Source organism: Salmo trutta, chromosome 3, assembly GCF_901001165.1.
Source record: "Salmo trutta chromosome 3, fSalTru1.1, whole genome shotgun sequence".
In the NCBI taxonomy this organism is placed as follows: domain Eukaryota; kingdom Metazoa; phylum Chordata; class Actinopteri; order Salmoniformes; family Salmonidae; genus Salmo; species Salmo trutta.
This window is the reverse complement of record NC_042959.1, coordinates 30,119,668-30,141,245: the sequence shown is the minus strand read 5'-3', so window position 1 is coordinate 30,141,245 and position 21,578 is coordinate 30,119,668. Positions and strand designations below refer to the sequence as shown.

Genomic DNA, 21,578 nt, shown 5'->3' with positions numbered 1-21,578 from the left:
ATTTAACAAGTGCCATGAATAAGGGATCATAGCTTCACCTGGATGCAACTGGTCAGTCTATGTCATGGAAAGAGCAGGTGTTCCTAATGTTTTGTACACTCAGTGTACACTATATATACAAAAGTATGTGGACGCCACTTCAAATTAGTGGATTCGGCTATTTCAGTCACAGCCGTTGCTGACGGGTGCATAAAATCAAGCACACAGCCATGCAATCTCCATTGACAAACAGTAGAATGGCCTTACTGAAGAGCTCAGTGGCTTTCAACATGGCACCGTCATAGGATGCCATCTTTCCAACAAGTCAGTTTGTCAAATTTCTGCCCTGGTCAACTGTAAGTGATGTTCTTGTGAAGTGGGAAAATCGTCTGTCTTCGGTTGCAACACTCACTACTGAGTTCCAAACTGCCTCTGTAGGCAACGTCAGCACAATAACTGTTCGTCGGGAGCTTCATGAAATGGGTTTCCATGGCCAAGCAGCCCCACACAAGCCTAAGATCACCATGCGCAAAACCAAGCGTCGGCTGGTGTGGTGTAAAGCTCACCACCACTGGACTCTAGAGCAAGTGGAAACGCGTTCTCTGGAGTGATGTATCACGCTTCACCATCTGGCAGTCCGACGGACGAATCTGGGTTTGTCAGATGCCAGGAGAACGCTACCTGCCCAAATGCATAGTGACAACTGTAAAGTTTGGTGGAGGATGAATAATGGTCTGGGGCTGTTTTTCATGGTTCAGGCTAGGCCCTTTAGTTCCAGTGAAGGGAAATCTTAACTCTACTGCGTACAATGACATTCTAGACCATTCTGTGCTTCCAACTTTGTGGCAACAGTTTGGGGAAAACCCTTTCCTGTTTCAGTATAACAATGCCCCCGTGCACAAAGCGAGGTCCACACAGAATTGGTTTGTCGAGATCGGTGTGGAAGAACTTGACTGGCTTCCACAGAGCCCTGACCTCAACTCCATTGAACACCTTTGGAATGAATTGAAACGCCAACTGCGAGCCAGGCCTAATCGCCCAACATCAATGCCTGACCTCACCAATGCTCTTGAATGGAAGCAAGTCCCCGCAGCAATGTTCAAACATCTAGTGGAAAGCCTTCCCAGAAGAGTGGAGGCTGTTGTAACAGCAAAGGGGGGACCAACTCCATATTAATGCCCATGTTTTTGGAATGAGAGGTTTGACGAGCAGGTGTCCACATACTTTTTGTCATGTAGTGTATTTTCCATGGAAACTAAGGGTTTGCATGGGACTACAAAATGTATCTATTCTGGCAATGTTAGAGCAGACAACTTTCAGATTTCAATCTTTCAACCAAAAGTGTTGTTTTTTAGATTGTGACCATTCTGTCCCAAACCACTCAGTTTAGCCTTCTTATTATAAAACTGAATGCACCAATTGTCTTAACATGGGTAATCTCTTTGGGTATATCGTGCTCCATCACTAAACTACTAGTTTACAAAAAGCCGTATGATTCTCTCCTAGATGACCACAGTTAGTACGTCAACACGGAGAAGCTATTCCAGACGTGTCATCGTAGAGGAGCCCTGGCTACTGGGGGAATGTCAGCCCTGCTGCTGCCACAGGACAAGGACCTCTATAGAGCAGCCTTGGTAAACATAACCAGGACCTATTCTACACACTCATTTCAGACTGAAGTTACTAGAGATCAAAGCTGGTGTCGATGGCTTCATGGTGCATGACCTAGGCTTGATAGAGCCCATGCAGAAAGTAAGTCCTTGATGTTGGACTTATTGAGCTGTTGTGCACAAGCTATACCTTTCAAGGAACTGTTGTCCTTCTCACTTGTCAGTCTCATACTCTATCACTCCCCACTCTTTCTCGCCCACTTCCTCCTCAGCTCTTCCAGCTACATACTCAGGGTGACAACCAGATGCACCTGCTTAGAGATGACCTCCTGGTTACCGCTGACGAGCTGCTCTGTATTCCAGCGGTTAGTTACTCAATAACATTGTGCTACTGTATATTTGTACAACACAATGCTATACATTTCTTTGGAATACAATTCCACATCTCATGTACTGTACTGCTCAAAACATTCTTCTAGGGTAGAGTAACCCTGACCGGCTTGAAGTATATCGCTGTAGGAATCCTGTTCATAGACGCTTGGCTCACAGGTGAGAATTCAAGGGTATGCATCATCCTGAAGAACCATCATACTTATTTGGAACGGATATGTGATTGAGTAATGTTGATGTAATGTTCCATGGGTCTCCCCTAGGCAGAGGTCACTTTTTCTACAGGGGACAGGTGGAGGATTCTGCCATTGCAGAGTCCATGATCCATTTCATCAAAGATATGTGTAGTGTTTTGTGTCCAGGTGTGGCAGTGGATCTGCCATCAAACACAGCTGGAGGATGATGGGAGGGTGGTGACCTGGGATCTGGTGACAAAGCTGACCCAGGAGGTCATGGGGAAGCTGAGGGGTGTCACACACTAAGACAAGCGCTTGAGGTTTCCAAAATAACTTCGAACTCCTTTAACGTTCCACCATCCTAGAAATGTCTTCTGCCGTTCTCTCGACTCTTCCCCCTCCTCTAGGGAGGGACAGCTGTTGTTGACGGGTGCAGCCATGTTCCTAGAGGTGATCGGGAAGAGAGGTTTCCCAGAGTTCCTCACCACCGACCTCAACTCGGACAACACCATCCTCACAAGCCAAAAGGTAGCAGGGTGGGGCAGTAGGGGACGTGCTCACCACTCTCCCATCATCCTCCAGCTGGGTTTGTAGGCAGTTATTGTAAATAAGAATTGTTCTTAACTGACTTACCTAGCTAAACAAAGGTTCAATTAAAATACACCCCTCATAGTTCGTACACCTACATGCATATACGAAAAAGTGTTCCTCTTGAAGATCACTCAAATTATTTTGTCTTTCTTGGCAATTGGAATGCTGATCCTGAATCCTACAATAAAATACAAACTTCTGCAGGAAAAACAATCAGGAAATATATTTTTATTTAACTTTAGTTTTATTGAGAACTCCTTGGTGTTAGATTGGCGTGGTCTATGTGCAGAATTCAGTATGATTGAGAAAAAGGCTCCCCCCCAAAAAAATCTTTTAAAAAAAAGGGGATAACTTGGATTAAGCCTTTTTTCAACATTTGACCAACAAACAAATAAAAACCCAAAACAAACATTTGTTTTATCATCATGAAGTGGTTTTACGGGACTTTCACATGGGTAAAACTAGAAAGGAAAATACTGAGCGGAAAAGAAAATGAAAACCGATAAATCTGCACTTCAGTCATACAGCAGTCCAGGTGAGCTTTGAGTTCTGTGTCCCTGCATTCAGATCAGCTGTGTCCTGTCCCCTCCTGGAGGCCACGCCGGGAACTACAGCTGCGCCCCCTTGTGGCCGAGCAGAGGACTGCTTGAGCTCAGTAACTGAGTGCATCGCTCCTACGCCTCCCCCGGAAAATAAGTGATGTCTCCTTTTAAAAGTTCCGCCTTTCTTTATTGGCACACGCCAGCCCACAAGTACAACCACAATCCTCCATCACCACCACTACAATTGATATCTTTCAACTTTTGCAAACTTTTTTATTCTTTGTCATTTTTAATATATAAATTACCTTTAAAAACGTGAGAAGCAGATGCACATACAGGAGAAATACAGGCGTGAAAACACAGGAGTAAAAACCTGACTTTAACGGCAGCCACCCTAACCACTTTCCACTCTTCTCATACTGTTTAATTTGTTTCAGTTAAAGAATAGAGTTGTCAACAGGGTTTAAAAAAAGTAAAATAGGCATTTGTTTTTTTCCTCCTCTTCCCTCTGCGGCTCTCAGTCCAGGTCAGTGCACTGCAGGGGGCATTCACGAACAAACAACCGTAGCTGGGGTGTTGTCAGACTGCCGATCGGCAGCGGGTGTGCTCCTCTACTCCCTCCTCTCACATGTCATTTGCCATGTCGTCGTGCTCGCCGGCTGACAGGTCTCCGTTGGCGTTGATGGTGGAGGCGTTGTCCTCGTAACCAGGGGGCATGAAGGCCAAGGTGTGGGGGTACAGCTTGTTACATGCAGCGCGGTACACCTCTGCTGCCTTTTGCTGCCCGTCGCCCAGATTTCCATCACGCAGTGCCTCCAGCACCTCTGTGCAGATCTGACAGGAAAGACAAGACAGGGTGTCTGCTTAGACTCGGGTCACACCACATTCACAATTGTTCCTTGCCTTCGTTTTTCCGAATGCTGTTTCAGGCATAGATGTGGTAGAGGTCAATGGAACTCGACCAAAACAATGGAAAATGCCATGGAAACTTTTGGGGGTAAAAATGCCGTGGGGGAAAGAGCCCAAATCTCCATTTCTCCCCAGCAAAATTAGCCTATGTTGAGGTAAAAATCTGAGTAAAATGCTTGTATGGATTTCAACTGCAATACATGTTCATGTCATCGTAACCAATCAACTGCATTACAGTTAAAAACAACAACTGACTACCACCACTGACTTCTGTATGCTAGCTATTCAACCAGTTTATACGAACGGGAGCTAGCATTTAGCAGTCACTTCTTGTAAACCTGAAAAGGGACAACTTCTAAATATCCACTATGTTAGATCAGATTTGTTGAACGTGCACCAATCCGGCATCCTATCCCCCCCGGTCTACGGTCCATTGACCTCTTTACCTCATCTATGGGACTACCATGCCAAAGGTACTTGTTAAAATAAAAGTGCAGTGAGTAAGCGCTCACCGTGATGCCTCTCCCATTGAGGGATTCATCCAGCGCTGTAGCCAGCTCAGAGGCCATCTTGTCCGAGGACGGGTCCAGATAGAACATCATCTTAGCAGCTGCAGGGGGACAACATGGTACTGATCAGTCAAGAGTTCACACTGCGTGTCTGAGCGGTAATGGTACAGTCTCATGTGGGCAGAGTTGGGAGTGTTGGCTCAGGTAGTGTGTGTACGTACCAGCCACACGGTGTGGTATAGAGTTGGGAGTGTTGGCTCAGGTAGTGTGTGTACGTACCAGCCACACGGTGTGGTATAGAGTTGGGAGTGTTGGCTCAGGTAGTGTGTGTACGTACCAGCCACACGGTGTGGTATAGAGTTGGGAGTGTTGGCTCAGGTAGTGTGTGTACGTACCAGCCACACGGTGTGGTATAGAGTTGGGAGTGTTGGCTCAGGTAGTGTGTGTACGTACCAGCCACACGGTGTGGTATAGAGTTGGGAGTGTTGGCTCAGGTAGTGTGTGTACATACCAGCCACACGGTGTGGTATAGAGTTGGAGTGTTGGCTCAGGTAGTGTGTGTACGTACCAGCCACACGGTGTGGTATAGAGTTGGAGTGTTGGCTCAGGTAGTGTGTGTACGTACCAGCCACACGGTGTGGTATAGAGTTGGAGTGTTGGCTCAGGTAGTGTGTGTACGTACCAGCCACACGGTGTGGTATAGAGTTGGAGTGTTGGCTCAGGTAGTGTGTGTACGTACCAGCCACACGGTGTGGTATAGAGTTGGAGTGTTGGCTCAGGTAGTTCTTGTTGAAGCTCTGTGGGTTGCTCTCCCCAAACAGCCGTGATATCTCCTGCTTCAAAACAGTCCGCACAGCCTCTGGTAGGTCCTTACTGTCTGACACTGAGGAACACACCCGTTACAGTGGTCACCAATCGGAGTCAAGATCACTTTCGCAGTCAAAAAGCAAGCTGAGATCTACCACTCAGATACATTTTTTTATATTTTTTAAAATGACTTACATTTTTTTAACATTAACCTAATAAAAAGAGTTCTTTAACAATGAGGTTTGTACAGTAGGCCTAATACATTATCACAGCATATTTGCTATATGCCTGGTCTATTGTTGTTCTCAGACCAGATTATATTTCAAAACAAGCTTTGATAAGAAAATAGATTAATTTAACCTTTATTTAACTAGGCAAGTCAGTTAAGAACAAATTCTTATTTAGAATGACGGCCTACACAGGCCAAACCCAGACAACACTGGGCCAATTGTGCGCCACCCTATGGGACTCCCAATCACGGCCAGATACAGCCTGGAATCGAACCAGGGTGTCTGTAGTGACGCCTCAAGCACTGAGATGCAGTGCCTTAGACCGCTGCGCCACTTGGGAGATCAGTTGGTATAGCACTTGCGAGGCACAGCTGAGCATAAATTGAAATTAGCTTTTTTATTTTACTGTACTGATGGTACCTGCATCTAAGGGTCATGCTGCTGTCAAGACAACAGGGAAAAAATATATATATATATTTTTTAAAAGAGGTCAAATTATGACGTCAAGTCTTCAGGTCGTAGGTCTAGAAAGATGTCAGTTTCCGAGTTGGATAACCGTTCAAAACAATTTTTCCCCAGTCGGATCTCATTTTCCCCGAGTTCCCAGTTGTCTTGAATGCACTGAAGTCAGAGATTTCAGATGTCCCGGTTTGTTTTGAACAGTCTCAGCAGAGGGAGGGAAAGAGCAGCAGAGGGTCCGCCTCTCACGGTTCCTGCTTTCTCCTTCCTTTCCTCCGGTGAGACTGACCAGAGAGAGGGGACACTGTCTTCCACCTGATGGCAAAATTCGAGTCGCACCACATCCGCCTCATGCACAAATTCATGTTGTTACGATGACCAGAGAAAGTGAAATATTCCTTGATATTAAAAATACCCTTGACGAGCTGCTAATAATAATAAAAACGCACGGCTATCGATACATTTGGCTACTCATTCATCGCAGTGTGAGTGAAAGCAGGGATAAGCGCGTTGTTTTGTAATAGTGTTGAATAAAAACAGTGCTGATATGAAAGTCAACATGAACTTTTAAAAGTCATCTTTAAAAGTAATCTTATGGTTGGCTTGTATCAAACTTTCATGGCAGCGGTCGTGGAAGCTCTGTGGGCACGGTGATTTGAGCTGTCCGATTGGCCAGCGCAGTAGGCACACTCGATTTGGCCACAGATCTTCCAGTCCGCCAGGTAGTTGAGGAGTTTGTCTTTTCAGAAAAATGAAATGGTTTAAAATGGGAACCCTTTGTTTACCTGGTGCGCAGGGCTCCTGAATCAATTACACCTACCTCCAACAGCACAACACAAATACATGCCTCGGTCACACGGACAGCGTTGTTGCGCAAATTGCTACGCAGCATCATCTGGATGTGTGCAACAAAAGTTCAACATTCACCTTCTGCTACCATTTCTGTCAAGCCATGTACGCATACAGTTTAGGGCATACGTTCAATAAATCCAACGTATGCACCACACAGAACGCACTGCAACTAGCTCTTCTAGCAACGCTGCAAGGCAAACGCAGCGTTCCATTGGAAATTAATGTACCTCTGGTGAACAAGGAGTAAAAAAATAAATACATAAGGAGCGCAAGCCGTTATCGTTGGCTTTTCTACAGAAATGTTTTGTGATCCACTAGGAATGCTCGATCGACCGGTTGGTGACCACTGCATTACAGCATAGAATCAGAACGTGGTAGAGATCTTTGTAGCAGAACAGAGAACTATTCCAGTAACAATTCAACAAAAGGGTTCAGAGACAGATGGAGTTGTGGGTAATGACAAGGCCCCTCAGCCTGGCCGTGTGACAGGTGGCAGAAGCCCTACTCTACTGTACCTCCTTTGAAGAAGCGCACTAGACACTGGTGCAGCCAAGGGTGGGAGGGCTCCATGGAGAACGCTCTCTTCACTGACTGCAACATCAGCAGGTACTTCTCTACGAGAGGGAAAGAGACTTTTTGTTTTTCACTGACAAAAGGTACCGGATTCTTTGTGTGTCAGAATGTCAATCAGCGTCTTGTTCCTTTACCTTTCCTGAAGTAGATCTCGAAGGCCAGGAGGTGTGTCTCAATCTTGTTCTTCACCAGGTTTTTCAGGGGGGTTAAAAACTTTACTGCCTCCTCGAGTGGGTTCTCCACCTACAGGGGGAAGAAAACAAATGGGTCTTATTCCAAACAAACCACTCAGTCTCCTAATTGGTGTAATTTCACCATGTTCTGCAGTGATATCCCACAAGGCTAATGGTAGTAGCCATGAGGGTAAAGCGTTAAACCACAGGTTTGTTCTTTGAGACATTTCCAACGACTAGGGCTCACTGTGAGGAGTCTGCCGGGATAGGCCTCAGTCATTCCTTCATCTTCTACAGGCTACACACACGCACCTTGGCTAGTTTATCTGGTATGAGCTCCTCCTTGGGTCCTCCGATCTCCTCGTCGTCGTCCTCTTTCTTCTTCTTCTGGTTCTTCAGCTGTTTCTCCTTCTCGGCGTTCTTCTTCTCCTCCTCTAGTTGGGCTTTCTTCTGGGCTCGTCTCTGCTTGTTCCTCAGCTTCTTCAGCTCTTTGTCATTCAGGTTCTCTGTGGGACACACGGGGGGTCACTCAGAGATCACGACTACACCAAACCAAAAAAACAAAACATTGAAGGAAACATCAAATTAGTGATAATCAAACAAGCGGCGGTTTGGGGTCTCGCAGACAGACTCCCTCTCTCTCGCACAGACTGGCGCACACACACACGTACCGGCGTCGGCCTGGTGTTCCTTGTTGTCGTCGGTGAGTGGGTTGTCGTGCAGGCCGAGGTAGATCTGGATGGCGGTGCGGGCAGCTTTGTAGTAGAAGGGGTGCATGCGCAGCACGTCCTCCAGCTTGAGCAGGTCCACGTAGGATCGCAGCGTCATCTTCCTCATGCAGTACGTGTGGAAGTCAAACTGGTCGTCCGTGATCTCCACAAAATGCTGATGGGACACAGAACAGAGATGGTTTATGATGAAATCCAAACAGAGCAGACCTGCACTGCCACTGAGCCATCTATACAGGTTTAACCCTCAGTGAATCTGCATGACCATCTCTAAAAACAGGGACCACATTGCTCTTTTTAATTTCTGACTTTTCATTTAAGCACATTTTAAGGGGGAGGAAATCTAACTTACTAATCACCTTCATGATAAAATAATAATAATAATAATAATAATAATAAGTGCCTTCTCCGCCCCAGGTTAGAAAACGTACCCTCTCGATCTCATGGCACTTCTTGAGAGCGTCTCCAAACTTGTTCATGGACTTGTAGGCCAGAGCACATTCTGTCTGGTACCACATACACTGCATCTCATTGAGATTCTCTACTGCCGACGCACCCTCCTGAAACACAGACCAATAGCACCACACACAAAGGGTTTTAAGGCAACACGCATCATGTACAGTCTACACAGACAGCTTAACACACACTGACTGACCCGTGTGAACTTTGAGCACATCTCCTCAGCCTCTTTGACCAGGCCGGCCTTCAACATGTACTTGGCACATTTTGAGTTGATGAAGCGGTCAGCAGTGTCCAGAGCCTGGGCCTCATCCATCCACCTGGCTGCTTCCTTTATGTTACCTGCATGCTAGAGACACGAAGATGGAGAGTAATAGTATAAAATCAGAGAAGAAGAGCGCTATAATCACGTAGAGTCACACTAAATGCTGACCATGATGGCAGCTCTAGAAAGTGTGTTACCTTGTATATCTTGGCCTTGATGAGGAACAGTTCTATGAGCGTGGGTGTGCTCTCGATGGCTGTGTTGATGTAGTCCAGGGCTAGCGTCTGCTGGCCCACGTGGTCAAAGTGCTGCGCCAGGAAATACTGGACCCACAGTAGAGTGGTGGGGGGCTCCTCCTTACCACCATCTACACACAGACACAATGACATTCTATTACTACCCCGATTAGATTCCATAACACATGAAAACCTGATGGCACTCACCGTTTTGATTGAACATTCGACAGCTTTTCAAACACGTCTCGTATCCAACCACTAATTCTTCAACGATTGACACCTACACGGATGGGAACAAGGATACGCAGGATTACCCAGACTTCTCAGCCCAGGGCAGGCATGTTATTTCTGTGACTTGCTGGAGCCTATGGAATGGCGGTGGTTCTCCCTCACCTTTTCCTTGTCGTGATACAGGGACTTCAGAGTGGTGAAGACAGGCGGACAGCCTTTACTGAAGTTGGTCCTCAGATAGCAGTCCAGACATTCACGGAACTTCTCACCTGAAAAGAAAAGTGAATGGAGCTCATCGACACCCCATTCTCTAGCGTTCCACGAACCACACGTTTCAACACGCTTGTGTCTACCCACCGTCGTCTTGAAAGGTCCTCATTCCAGGGATAATTACACAGTAATGATAATGGCAGGCTTATGTACCTGTGAGGAAGGTGAGAGGCAGCCTCCGGGGAACCAGTCCTTTGGGATACTTCACCCACGCCTCCTCATAGAGCTTCTGCCGCTCCTCTATACTAACTGGGGACACACAACAAGCCAACAGTCAGAGCATGGCATTTATACGCAAATTCAATTCTGGTCACAAAATCTACCAAATACATTAGTCAATGTAGAGAGATGACTCATGCTACAGAGGGGACTGGTGAGAGGGTCCAGTGGGAATGGGGTGGGAAGCAGTGGGGGTTCAAAGGTGACCTGGTTTCAGTGCTTTCTCCAGACCCTGGTAGTAGGCCCAGTTCTCAGGGTTCCTCTCCTGGAGTTGTCGGTAGACTTCTGTGGCCTCCTCCGAGCGGTCTAGCTGCAGCAGCAGCTCTCCTGCAGGGATAGACAGGATCACATGAATCATGTTAGATCTATACACATCTCTTCCCCCCCAGATGCAAACACACACGCATATTTTCCCCCTCCCCCTCCCTCTCTCACACACACACCTCTGGTCTCCTCCACAGCAAGCTTGTCACAGATCTGTTTCTCATAGGTTGTGAGGTGCTCCAGTGCTTCCTTGAACAGCCCCGCCTCCCTGAGCACCTGGTTCTGGTACAGCAGCAGCTCACTGTACTCGTAGTCCACTTTGTCCGGCGATGTCTGAAACACAGCACCACCACATTTACTGAAACAGGCAGAGTGACCAATCAGATTTGCTGATACAGGTAGGGAGACGAATGAGATTCACTAATACCTAGCCAACAAATAAATTACTGATAGACAAGTTAATCAGGTGTACTGATCCAGGTAGGGTGACCAATCAGAATAATTGACAGACCGGTGATACAGGAACACCACAGAGTAATCAATGAGACTTCTTAGACTCAAAAAGAGAGGTCAAGCCAAGCTCACCTGTTGTGTTTTGCGGAACTCTTCGACGATCTTGGCGGCCATCTCAAAGTCCTCCAGCAGGTGGTAGGCCACGGCGTAGCCGATCCAGGAGGCTCTCTGCGCTGGACGCAGCTGCAGGAGCTGATAGCGGGTCTCCTGCAGAGAGAGAGAGACAGAATTACACCCAAAGCAAGAGAGAACACGAGAGGAGACTCTCTCCCGGTCCTCACCCTGTAGCCCTCCAGATCTCTCATCTGGATTTGGAGCAGTGAAAGGTCCCTGAGGATCTGCAGGTTGTCTTTGTCCCACTTCAGAGCGTTGCGGTAGCACTTGATGGCCTCGTCGTACTTCTTATCCGACCGCTGCAGCAGACCGTACACATGCCAGCCTGGGAGAGGAAGGGTTAAGGAGGCAAAACAGACATACCCCTAGAGAAACAAAATCTCTTGTGAAAAAAACAATTTGGAGGACTGAAAGAGCATGGGAACAGAGAGAACATAATACTCATGGTGACAAATCAAAACAGTGGACCCTGTATTAATGCAACCAGGCCTAGACTATTAGCCTTAACAGTAACAATCAGAGCCAATCTAGCCCTCTTCCATTCCCTGTCTGGATTACGTGGGGTAGACATGGCACAGTAAGGGCTTGCGGGATGGAGTAGAAAGTTTGGGCTTATTATGATGTGGAGCCTTTGGTGAATGTCCTCACGCCTCCGAGTAGGAACTTCATACGAAACCTCACCTCATTAGCCCTAGTATAGAAGGATACAGACATGGCTCTTGAGGTCGTTGCGCAGGCCTCGTCTCACCAGCTCATACGCATCCTCCTTCTTCCCCAGGCAGTTCAGGGTCAGGCCTTTCATCGCCAGTGTCTCTGAGGGACAGATGATTGAGAGAGGAATTAGTGTTAGTCACAGCCTAAACACTACACCAGAAGAGGATTTACCATCACTCATGTTCTAAACTGAGTAAAGGATAAGAAAAATGTCCATGGTCACCCAGTTCGGATATCAAACCTGGACCAGACGGTTGTTGAGTCATTTTGTTCTTTCCGACTACTGAAAGACAAGTGAGAGTAGCAGCTGTTGAAGCGGGCCTCACCTCCATGCTCTGTGAACTTTGGGTTGGAGAGGATCTGTTTGCAGAACTTGAGTCCATTTCTGTACTGCTTGTGCTCGTAGCATCTCTGCAACAGGGGAGAGGTGTTGTCATCAAGGTTTTTGTAAAGCTTGTTCTTAGAGTTCTGATCTGAGGAACCCCCCAAATATATGGTTACAAAAATGTACGCAAATATTCTAGAGGGGTTGACAGTACTTTTACTTTACCTTCTATAACGGTATTTGAATGTTTGGTTTGTTAAATGTGATACGCCGTGTGTAATGTCCATTTTTATAGTTTACTCCGCTACCCGAGTCATCTCTCTCTCTCTCTCCCCCCACAGACATAGGCCCACCCACTGTCACTCAAGGAGCACATTTGTTGTTGCTCGACCACGAGACACTTTTGTTCAGTTTGCATGGTCAATGCAGCACATGCAACAATGTTGATGACAACGATGTTGTTTCCACTTTGATCTTAATATAAATCCACAAGCGTTCTATAATTACAGTATTAGTTTGTGTTTCTTACATCTGCAAACAGCTAGTTTGTATTTTCTTAGCAAGTTAAGCTAAATCGTGTTAGCCATTACAGCTAATCGCTAGTTAGCTAGCTAATAATAGCTTAATAAAAGAGTCAGAGCAAACATAGCTAGCTAATACAGCCTGATACCAGTACTGGTGGAGGCATAAATCAGCATGTTGTTTGTGCAACAGTATCTTCTAAATCAAAGAGGAATAGGCAAAGCATAAATATGTTGGCTATATGAATAAAGATTTAATGTAGGCAAAGATTATAGGGTCCCCTAGGAAACACAATAACTCATCCATGGCATTTTTCACTCGTCGTCATGTCAAACACTGTATTCAAAGTGCCCACAATTATTTATATTCTAACTATAGAATTATAAACATTCTATTGCCATGATTCCAAAAGTTCACCCAAGTGTTTTGATCTAAATCGCAACATTTGATTAAAAATAAGGCCTCGTATTTTTGCCCATATTGTGGCAGTGTGGAAATGATCTTAAATGAGTGCAGGAAATGATTTTAGGTTGAAGTTGAATTGAACAGTATAAAACAACCTGAATGGAGAAAGACCCATTGAAATCATTTAGAATATATGCGTTGCCACCCTAGGTTCACACAACACTCAAAGAAAATTTACAACTTTCATTCATCAAAAACAAAATACTGTCCATTTTGAAAAATACCATATAAGATATGATATTTCGGCCATATCGCCCAGCCCTAGTTGACTGTCTATATAGGGTTGTGCATGAACACTTGCAGGTAGGTTGTCTGGTGATAATATCCAGCAAGCAAGCACAGTAGCACATCACAACCCCAATACAGTAAGACATCTCTTGATTGAGTCTGAAACAAAAATCAGCTAGCCTTTGTGGGAATGTATGGTCAGATGGGTGTTGATATGCAGTGATTAGAGAATCTGTCAGAGATTCCTATCTGCCTGGGTCAGCGGTGGCCTATCACCCCTGTAACCAGCCTGCCAGCTCCCCACACAAAGCTAATGCCCGGGAATCCCCACTGGCATAGGGAGAGGGCAGTGGCTCCGATAGAACTGGGGAGTGCTCAACACAGCAACTAAAACAAACGTTTTCATAATGTTAAACAGAAAGAGTGGGAACAGAATTCACATCTACGCAAAACATTACACTCATGGTGAGCATTTAACAGGGAAACTAGTCCCGCCCACCATCACCTTAAGAGCTTCCTCAAACAGCAGTGGATTTTCTCATATGCAGAGTAAAATTATGCAAGGATCTAGCCAACTAAACATAACTATTTACAATGGAGTAGAGGCGACTAGTGTGGGCGGACTCTAACACCGACTCGATTTTTGGCTGAAATAGCCAAATCCACGAATTTGAAGGGGTGTCCACATACTTAAGTGTATATATAGATCTACTGAAGATATTTCTTCAGTGTTTGCTCTGTTAAAAAAAAGACTACTGATGCAAATCAAACGTCTCTTTACCATATGATCTTTGCTAGACGATTAAACTCAACCCGCGATTTATGATGGAGTTGAGCGGCGACTAACGTGGGCGGACTCGAACGTCGAGTTCACATTTTGCTAATTATTATTATTTTTTTAAAAAGACTGATTTCAGCACCCCAAGAATAGCCCGCAATTACACAGAACAATGTAGTTTGTAATTGCGGGCTATTCTTGGGGTGCTGAAACCAGTTGTTTTTAACAAAAATGGGATTTTATGCGAAGTTCAAGATCGAGTCCGCCCACACTAGTCGCCGCTCAACTCCACCATAAATCGCGGGTTGAGTTTAATCGTCTAGCAAAGATCATATGGTAAAGAGACGTTTGATTTGCAGTGGTCTTTTTTTAACAGAGCAAACACTGAAAAAATATCTTCAGTAGGTCTATACACACACACACAGTAGTATGTGGACACCCCTCCATTTCAACCAAAAATTGCGCAACCAGCCATGCAATCGCTATACAGAGAAACAATTTGCAGTAGAATGGTCTTACTGAAAAGCTCAGTGACTTTCAACATGGCACCGTCATAGGATGCCACTTTTCCAACAAGTCAGTTAGTCAAATGTCTGCCCTGGTCAACTGTAAGTGCTGTTATTGTGAAGTGGAAACATCTAGGAGCAACAACAGCTCAGCGGCGAACGGGACCGCTGAGTGCTTAAGAGCGTAAAAATGGACTGTCCTCGGTTGCAACACTCACTACCAAGTTCCAAACTGCCTCTGGAAGCAACGTCAGCACAAGAACTGTTCGTCGGGAGCTTCATGAAATGGGTTTCCATGGCCAAGCAGCCGCACACAAGCCTAAGAACACCATGCACAATGCCAAGTGTGCCTGGAGTGGTGTAAAGCTCGCCATCATTGGACTCTGGAGCAATGGAAACGCATTCTCTAGAGTGAAGAATCACACTTCCCCATCTGGCAGTCCGACAGACGAATCTGGGTTTGGCGGCTGCCAGGAGAACGCTACCTGCCGAATGCATAGTGAAAACTGTAAAGTTTGGTGAAGGAGGAATAATGATCTGGGGTTGCTTTTCATGGTTTGGGCTATGCCCCTTAGTCCAAGGGAAATATTAATGCTACAGCATACAATTACATTATTTTACCCCTTTTTCCTCCCTAAATTTGGTGATATCCAATAACAATCATCTCTGCAACTCCCCAACTGGCTCGGGAGAGGCGAAGGTCGAGTCATGCGTCCTCCGAAACATGACCTGCCAAACAGCGCTTCTTAACACCCGCCTGCTTAACGCGGATGCCAGCTGCACCAATGTGTCGGCGGAAACACTGTTCAACTGACAACAGAGATCAGCCTGCAGGGGCCTGGCCCGCGACAAGGAGTCGCTAGAGCGCAATAAGCCAAGCAAAGCCCGCCCCCCCCGGGCCAAACCACCTCATAACCCGGACAACGCTGGGCCAATTGTGCGCCGCCCTATGGGACTCCCAGTCACAGCCAGTTGTGGGATGGAACCCGGGTCTGTAGTGATGCCTCAAGCACTGCGATTCAGTGCCTTAGACCTCTGTGCCACTCGGGAGGCATACAATGACATTCTAGATGATTATGTGCTTCCTACTTTTTGGCAATTTGGGGAAGGCCCTTTCCTGTTTCAGCATGACAATGCCCCCGTGCACCAAACGAGGTCCATAAAGAACTGGTTTGTCGAGATCGGTGTGGAAGAACTTGACGGGCCTGCACAGAGCCCCGACTTCAACCCCATCGAACACATTTGGGATGAATTGAGACGGCAACTGCAAGCCAGGCTTAAATTGCCCAACATCAGTGCCCGACCTCACCAATGCTCTTGAATGGAAGCAAGTCCCCACAGCAATGTTCCAACATCTAGTGGAAAGCCTTCCTAGAAAAGTGTGGAGGCTATTGTAACAGCAAAGGGGGGACCAACTCCATTAATATTAATGCCCATGATTTTGGAATGAGATGTTCGACATGCAGGTGTCCACATACTTTATTAATGTAGTGTACTGAAATAAATATTATAGTAGTCGTATGAAAAAAATATGTTTGTAACCAACAGGTTCACACTGTAGGCGTGGGTTATTTGAATTTGCAGGCCCTAAGAGATGGCGAGCTAATTACACCACCTAACTGGATAATAATAACTACAACAATTGATCAACACCATGCCCAGAAATAGGACAAACGTGTGAATGGTACTCAATATTCAGCAGAGAAAGTCGACTAAATGTGTGCAGTTCGTTGGCATCATAGGACGCAAACTGTTTAATTAGTCCCCATCTGATCTGTGGTTCAGCAAAGCGTGAGTGACAGCTAGTTGGCTGGCTAGCTAGCAAGGTTTTGTTAGCTGGCTAACTCTAGTAGCTGTACAATCAGTGGCAAATGATTGCATTAGCTAACACACCCAGGTTTGCAGTAATATAATTGGGGACATCATGCAAATACGTTGTGCATGTGAAATGTAACGCGTACATGGTTACAGATAATCGTGTTGCTAAAATGCTGAGTAATGACGAAACACCTGTGCTTTTGGACGTAGAATGAGTTTGCAGATAGCTAGTTCGCGTACCTAGCTAACTTATCTAGCCGTAGCTAGCAAGCTAGCTAAGTATTTGCCAGCCGTGTTTTTGAGTCATGCATTTATTTTAAACTATCACCCAACAACAAACTGGGACTACACATAAGCCAAAGTTACCTAGCTATAAGCCATGTTGCATGTTACCGGTTGCAAACAAACTGCTAACTAGCAGGCCATTTCGAGTGCCTCGAAATATGTTAGCCCACGAGTTAGCTAAAGTTAACGTTCGTTGAGCAGGCGATGGAAGGAACAGCAGATGTCAGCTAACAAGACGACATGATTGCATGCTGTTTTATTACAAGCAACGCTACTCGAATCAAACCTTTAACGTTATAGTTACTTGAAATGGATTTAGCTAGCGACAGCTAGGCACTTAACGTTACCAATATTCTCTTGAAGAGAGCATTCTCCTTCGGCGGTAGAGTAATTGAGGGCATTCTGTAAACTGGCTACTCTTCTGTAGCTTCAAGCATGAACCGACGTTTCCTCTCTCTCCCCTCTCGGTCTTTTTGAGGCAAAGTTCCCGGAGTTGTCTTGCTCTATTTCGGGCTCTTCTTCCTCACGTGGTGACAGCCAAGGCCCCCTTTAGACCAAAATGGCCGAATACCTTCTCCCCCGGGTCAAGCTGTTCTCCGCGTCTGCGTGCGTGCTGTGCAAAATGATCGAAATGAAAAGTTGCAAATGTAACCAATCAATCAAAGACAGTTACAGAAGGGGAACGTGTTATAAAGTATAGTGCATCGCTTCGGCAATAGACGTGATGTAAAATGGATTCTTTACTGATAAGGCTGCATTGCACTTTCAGCCCTTTTCTTAACTCCAGCCTTGGATTCTGGAAAGGTACCTTCATATATAGTCACTCAATGAGAGGTATATTGCACTTAGCCAAAAGAAACCGACTCTCCTTAATGTATCTATCCAGAGTCGGATCGGTGCTATGCCGGGTAAGGTGGTCAGCCAGAGCCCAGCGCGATATATGGCTGGGAAAACGTACCTCAATCCAGGGATAGAATACATAGTTATACTCATAATCATCCCGAAATGATTAAAGGTAAATCTAGAAGATTGAAATACTGCTGTTTTTATTTTATTAAACTGACGATTTCGCTAGCATAGCCGCGGGAGGTAGGGGTGGTGAAGGTGCAGCAGCACCCCCTGAAAAATCTTAATAGAAAATATATATATACTAAACAAAAGTAGTGCATTAGGCCTTTACTAGTATTAGTAGACTGATATAGATGTATGTATTGTGGGAAACAGACCAAAAAAAATCAGCATCTCTGCTTTGTCTAACAGGGTAGTTGTATAATTAAGAACAGTATCTTGCCAGATTCAATAGTTGGAATTGTAAGAGTTGTTGCCCTGTCCCTTTCTCTGGGATTGTCATTCTAATGGAATCCAGAAATAACAAAACCCTGTCCTTAAACAGGTGCAAAGTTATGAGCAAAAAGCATCCACAAAACATAGAATTTTACAGTTTTTCTTGATCAAATAACATGGAAAACAACCACTTTTTGTGCAGTATTAATTTACCACCCTTACAAACCACTTCATATAAAATATACATGACTGTATTGTACACAACATAACCAAAAGTATATGGACACCTGCTCGTCGACATCTCATTCCAAAATCATGGGCATTAATGTGGAGTTGGTCCCCCCCGCTGCTGCTATAACAGCCTCCAATCTTCTGGGAAGGCTTTCCACTAGATGTTGGGACATTGCTGCGGGGACATGCTTCTATTCAACCACAAGAGAATTAGTGAGGTCAGGCACTGATGTTGGGCGATTAGGCCTGGCTCGCAGTCGCCATTCCAATTCATCCCAAAGGTGTTCGATGGGGTTGAGGTCAGGGCACTGTGCAGGCTAGTCAAGTTCTTCCACACCGATCTCGACAAACCATTCCTGTATGGACCTCGCTTTGTGGACGGGGGCATTGGCATGCTGAAACAGGAAAGGGCCTTCCACTGCTCCAGAGTCCAATGGCGGTGAGCTTTACAGCACTTCAGCCGACACTTGGCATTGCGCATGGTGATCTTAGACGGTGCCTAAACCGGATGCGTCGCAAAATAAATGTACACATACATGTTATTCAATCATTGCACCTACACTGCTCACGCACGCCAACGATCGTCTGCGTTGCCAGGCGCTAAAATAGAAGTTGCTTCTATTTGTGACTTAGAACATGATGCAAGTCCTGCCACTCCCATCTCCTCATTGGCTTTTAGAAGCATATACCCACGTGCCATCTCCTCATTGGTTATACCTACGTGGGTGATTGAAAGATGAACTGAGGTTGTTTGTGGTAATACACCTTATTATGAAAGTTAGTTGCCAATCACCATATAAAGTCCAAAGAAGAAAAAGCCTGGAAGGAGGACAGATGACTAGAAACGATTTGGTTTACCATTTTATGTGTGGATTAATTGTCGGAGTAGAGGACCTTGTGCATTTCAGATAAAATAACAACTCAATGTTTATATCCCAGGACAAATTAGCTAGAAACTGCAAGCTAGCTAGCTAAATTGCCATAATTGTTTAATGCTTTTCGACCTGTCCCCAAATTAATATAATTGGTGCAGAGTTTGTTTTGATATATCAATCTACGTGTCGTGATCGTGTTTGGTGTGGGGGGGACAAAATCAATTTGAGGACGCACGCGCATGTAAACCAATTTTATGAGGCTCACAACGAACAGTTCTTGTACGGACATTGCTTCCAGAGGCAGTTTGGAACTCGTGAGTGTGTTGCAACTGAGGACAAACGATTTTGACGCGCTTCAGCAGTCCCATTCTGTGAGCTTGTGTGGCCTACCACTTTGAGGCTGAGCCTTTGTTGTTCCTAGACCTTTCCATTTCACAATAACAGCATTTACAGTTCACCGGAGCAGCTCTAGCATTGCAGAAATTTGACTGACTGACTTCTTGGGAAGGTGGCATCCTATGACGGTGTCACGTTGAAAGTCACTGAGCTCATCAGTAAGGCCATTCTACTGCCAATGTTTGTCTATGGAGATTGCATAGCTGTGTGCTCAATTTTATACGTCTGCAGCAACAGGTGTGGCTGAAATAGCCGAATCCACTACACTGAACAAAAATAAACGCCACATGCAATCATTTCAAAGATTTTCATGAGTTACATTTCATGTAAGGAAATCAGTCAATTCAAATAAATAAATTAGGTCCTAATCTATGACTGGGAAGATATGCATCTGTTGGTCACAGATACCTTAAAAAAAGTGGTAGGGTTGTGGATCAGAAAACCAGTCAGTATCTCATGCCTCATGCAGCACGACACATCTCCTTCGCATAGAGTTGTTCTGTGGAATGTTGTCCCACTCCTCTTCAATAGCTGTGCGAAGTTGCTGGATATTGGCAGGAATTGGAACAAAACTGCCGTACACGTCGATCCAGAGCATCCCAAACAGGTTCAATGGGTGACATGTCTGGTGTGTATACAGGCCATGGAAGAACTGAAACATTTTCAGCTTCCAGGAATTGTGTACAGATCCTTGCGACATGGGGCCATGCATTATCATGCTGAAACATGAGGTGATGGTAGCGGAGGAATGGCATGATAATGGGCCTCAGGATCTCATCACGGTATCTCTTTGCATTCAAATTGCCATCGATAAAATGCAATTGTATTTGTTGTCCGTAGCTTATGCCTGCCCATACCATAACCCCACCGCCACCATGGGGCACTCTGTTCACAACATTGACATCAGCAAACCGCTCACCCACATGACGCCATACATGTGGTCTGTGGTTGTGAGGCCGGTTGGACGTACTGCCAAATTCTCTAAAACGACATTGGTGGCAGCTTATGGTAGAGAAATTAACATTCAATTCTCTGACAACAGCTCTGGTGGACATTCCTACAGTCAGCTTGCCAATTGCATGCTCCCACAAAACTTGAGACATCTGTGGCATTGTGTTATGTGACAAAACTGCACATTTGAGAATGGCCTTTTTACTGTCCCCAGCACAAGGTGCACCTGTGTAATGATCATGCAGTTTAATCAGCTTCTTGATATGACACACTTGTCAGGTGGATGTATTATATTGGCAAATGAGAAATGCTCACTAACAGGGATGTAAACAAATTTGTGCACAAAAATTGAGAAAAATACGCTTTTTGAGCATATGGAAAATGTCTGGGATCTTTTATTTCAACTCATGAAACATGGACCAACATGTTGCATTTATATTTTTGTTCAGTATAATTTGAAGGGGTGTCCACATACTTTTGTATAAATAGTGTACATAGGCTGATCATCTAGGTTTGCACCTGTAGACTTTCCATCACCATGAAAAAAAACAATGCACAACACAGTAATTGAGTAAATTGAGACATCAAGTGGTTTGTGACGAAGTGGCTCAGTTGGTAGAGCATGGTGCTTGTAATGCTAGGGTTGTGGTTTCGATTCACACCAGACCAGTATGAAAATGTATGCAATCACTACTGAGTAAGTTACTCTGGATAAGAGTGTCTACTAAAATGGAAAAGGAATGCATAGACCATTTAAGTTCACACATAAGTTGCATTTGCAAAGTATTTCAAGAAACTAGAAAATATATCAATCAAGTATTTTTATATTCAAGTATTATAAGATTAACTGTTTCCCCTTTACATCTGTAAGAACATTTCACGGCCCCTTGACCATTGGCTCTCAAAGTTTTCCGTTGCTCCATGCGACGCAACTTGGGTCAAAATCTGTTTCTTGCTTTGCTCTTAGGAACAGGACACCATTGAAAGGAGTGATTTCTGGGGTAGTGATAAGTGTGGAGGTGGAGCAATTGAAGTTGAAAATTCCTGGTGTTTGTGATGCCCGCGTTTTGGTTCGATGGTGAGCATGGTGAAACAGAGGAG

General features: G+C 45.2%; 1 protein-coding gene and 1 non-coding gene across 2 annotated transcripts; both read right to left on the bottom strand.

Annotated features, from left to right (window-relative positions):
• Positions 1 to 2,971: 2,971 nt before the first annotated feature.
• Positions 2,972 to 17,513, bottom strand: LOC115172256 (N-alpha-acetyltransferase 15, NatA auxiliary subunit). Its single transcript, XM_029729526.1, has 20 exons — positions 17,088 to 17,513; positions 12,140 to 12,224; positions 11,808 to 11,912; positions 11,267 to 11,424; positions 11,058 to 11,192; positions 10,652 to 10,805; positions 10,416 to 10,535; positions 10,143 to 10,238; positions 9,882 to 9,988; positions 9,696 to 9,768; positions 9,450 to 9,619; positions 9,184 to 9,336; positions 8,960 to 9,088; positions 8,472 to 8,685; positions 8,113 to 8,306; positions 7,762 to 7,870; positions 7,570 to 7,668; positions 5,446 to 5,589; positions 4,710 to 4,807; positions 2,972 to 4,122 (listed from the first exon to the last, which is right to left on the bottom strand). The coding sequence occupies exons 1-20, from the start codon at positions 17,139 to 17,141 to the stop codon at positions 3,913 to 3,915; spliced, it is 2,607 nt and encodes an 868-aa protein (XP_029585386.1). The 5' UTR covers positions 17,142 to 17,513; the 3' UTR covers positions 2,972 to 3,912.
• On the bottom strand, positions 7,942 to 8,077 carry LOC115189606 (small nucleolar RNA SNORA18). The gene has a single exon (XR_003876966.1). It is a non-coding gene; the product is annotated as a small nucleolar RNA SNORA18 (small nucleolar RNA).
• Positions 17,514 to 21,578: the final 4,065 nt, after the last annotated feature.

Coding starts and splice junctions, on each gene's coding strand:
- LOC115172256 (XM_029729526.1), bottom strand. CDS start 17,141: ATGCCCTCAATTACTCTACCGCCGAAGGAGAATGCTCTCTTCAAGAGA. Junction 8,307..8,471: donor GGAACACCAGGCCGACGCCG/GTACGTGTGTGT, acceptor TGTGTCCCACAG/AGAACCTGAATGACAAAGAG. Junction 4,808..5,445: donor TATACCACACCGTGTGGCTG/GTACGTACACAC, acceptor GTCCCCCTGCAG/CTGCTAAGATGATGTTCTAT.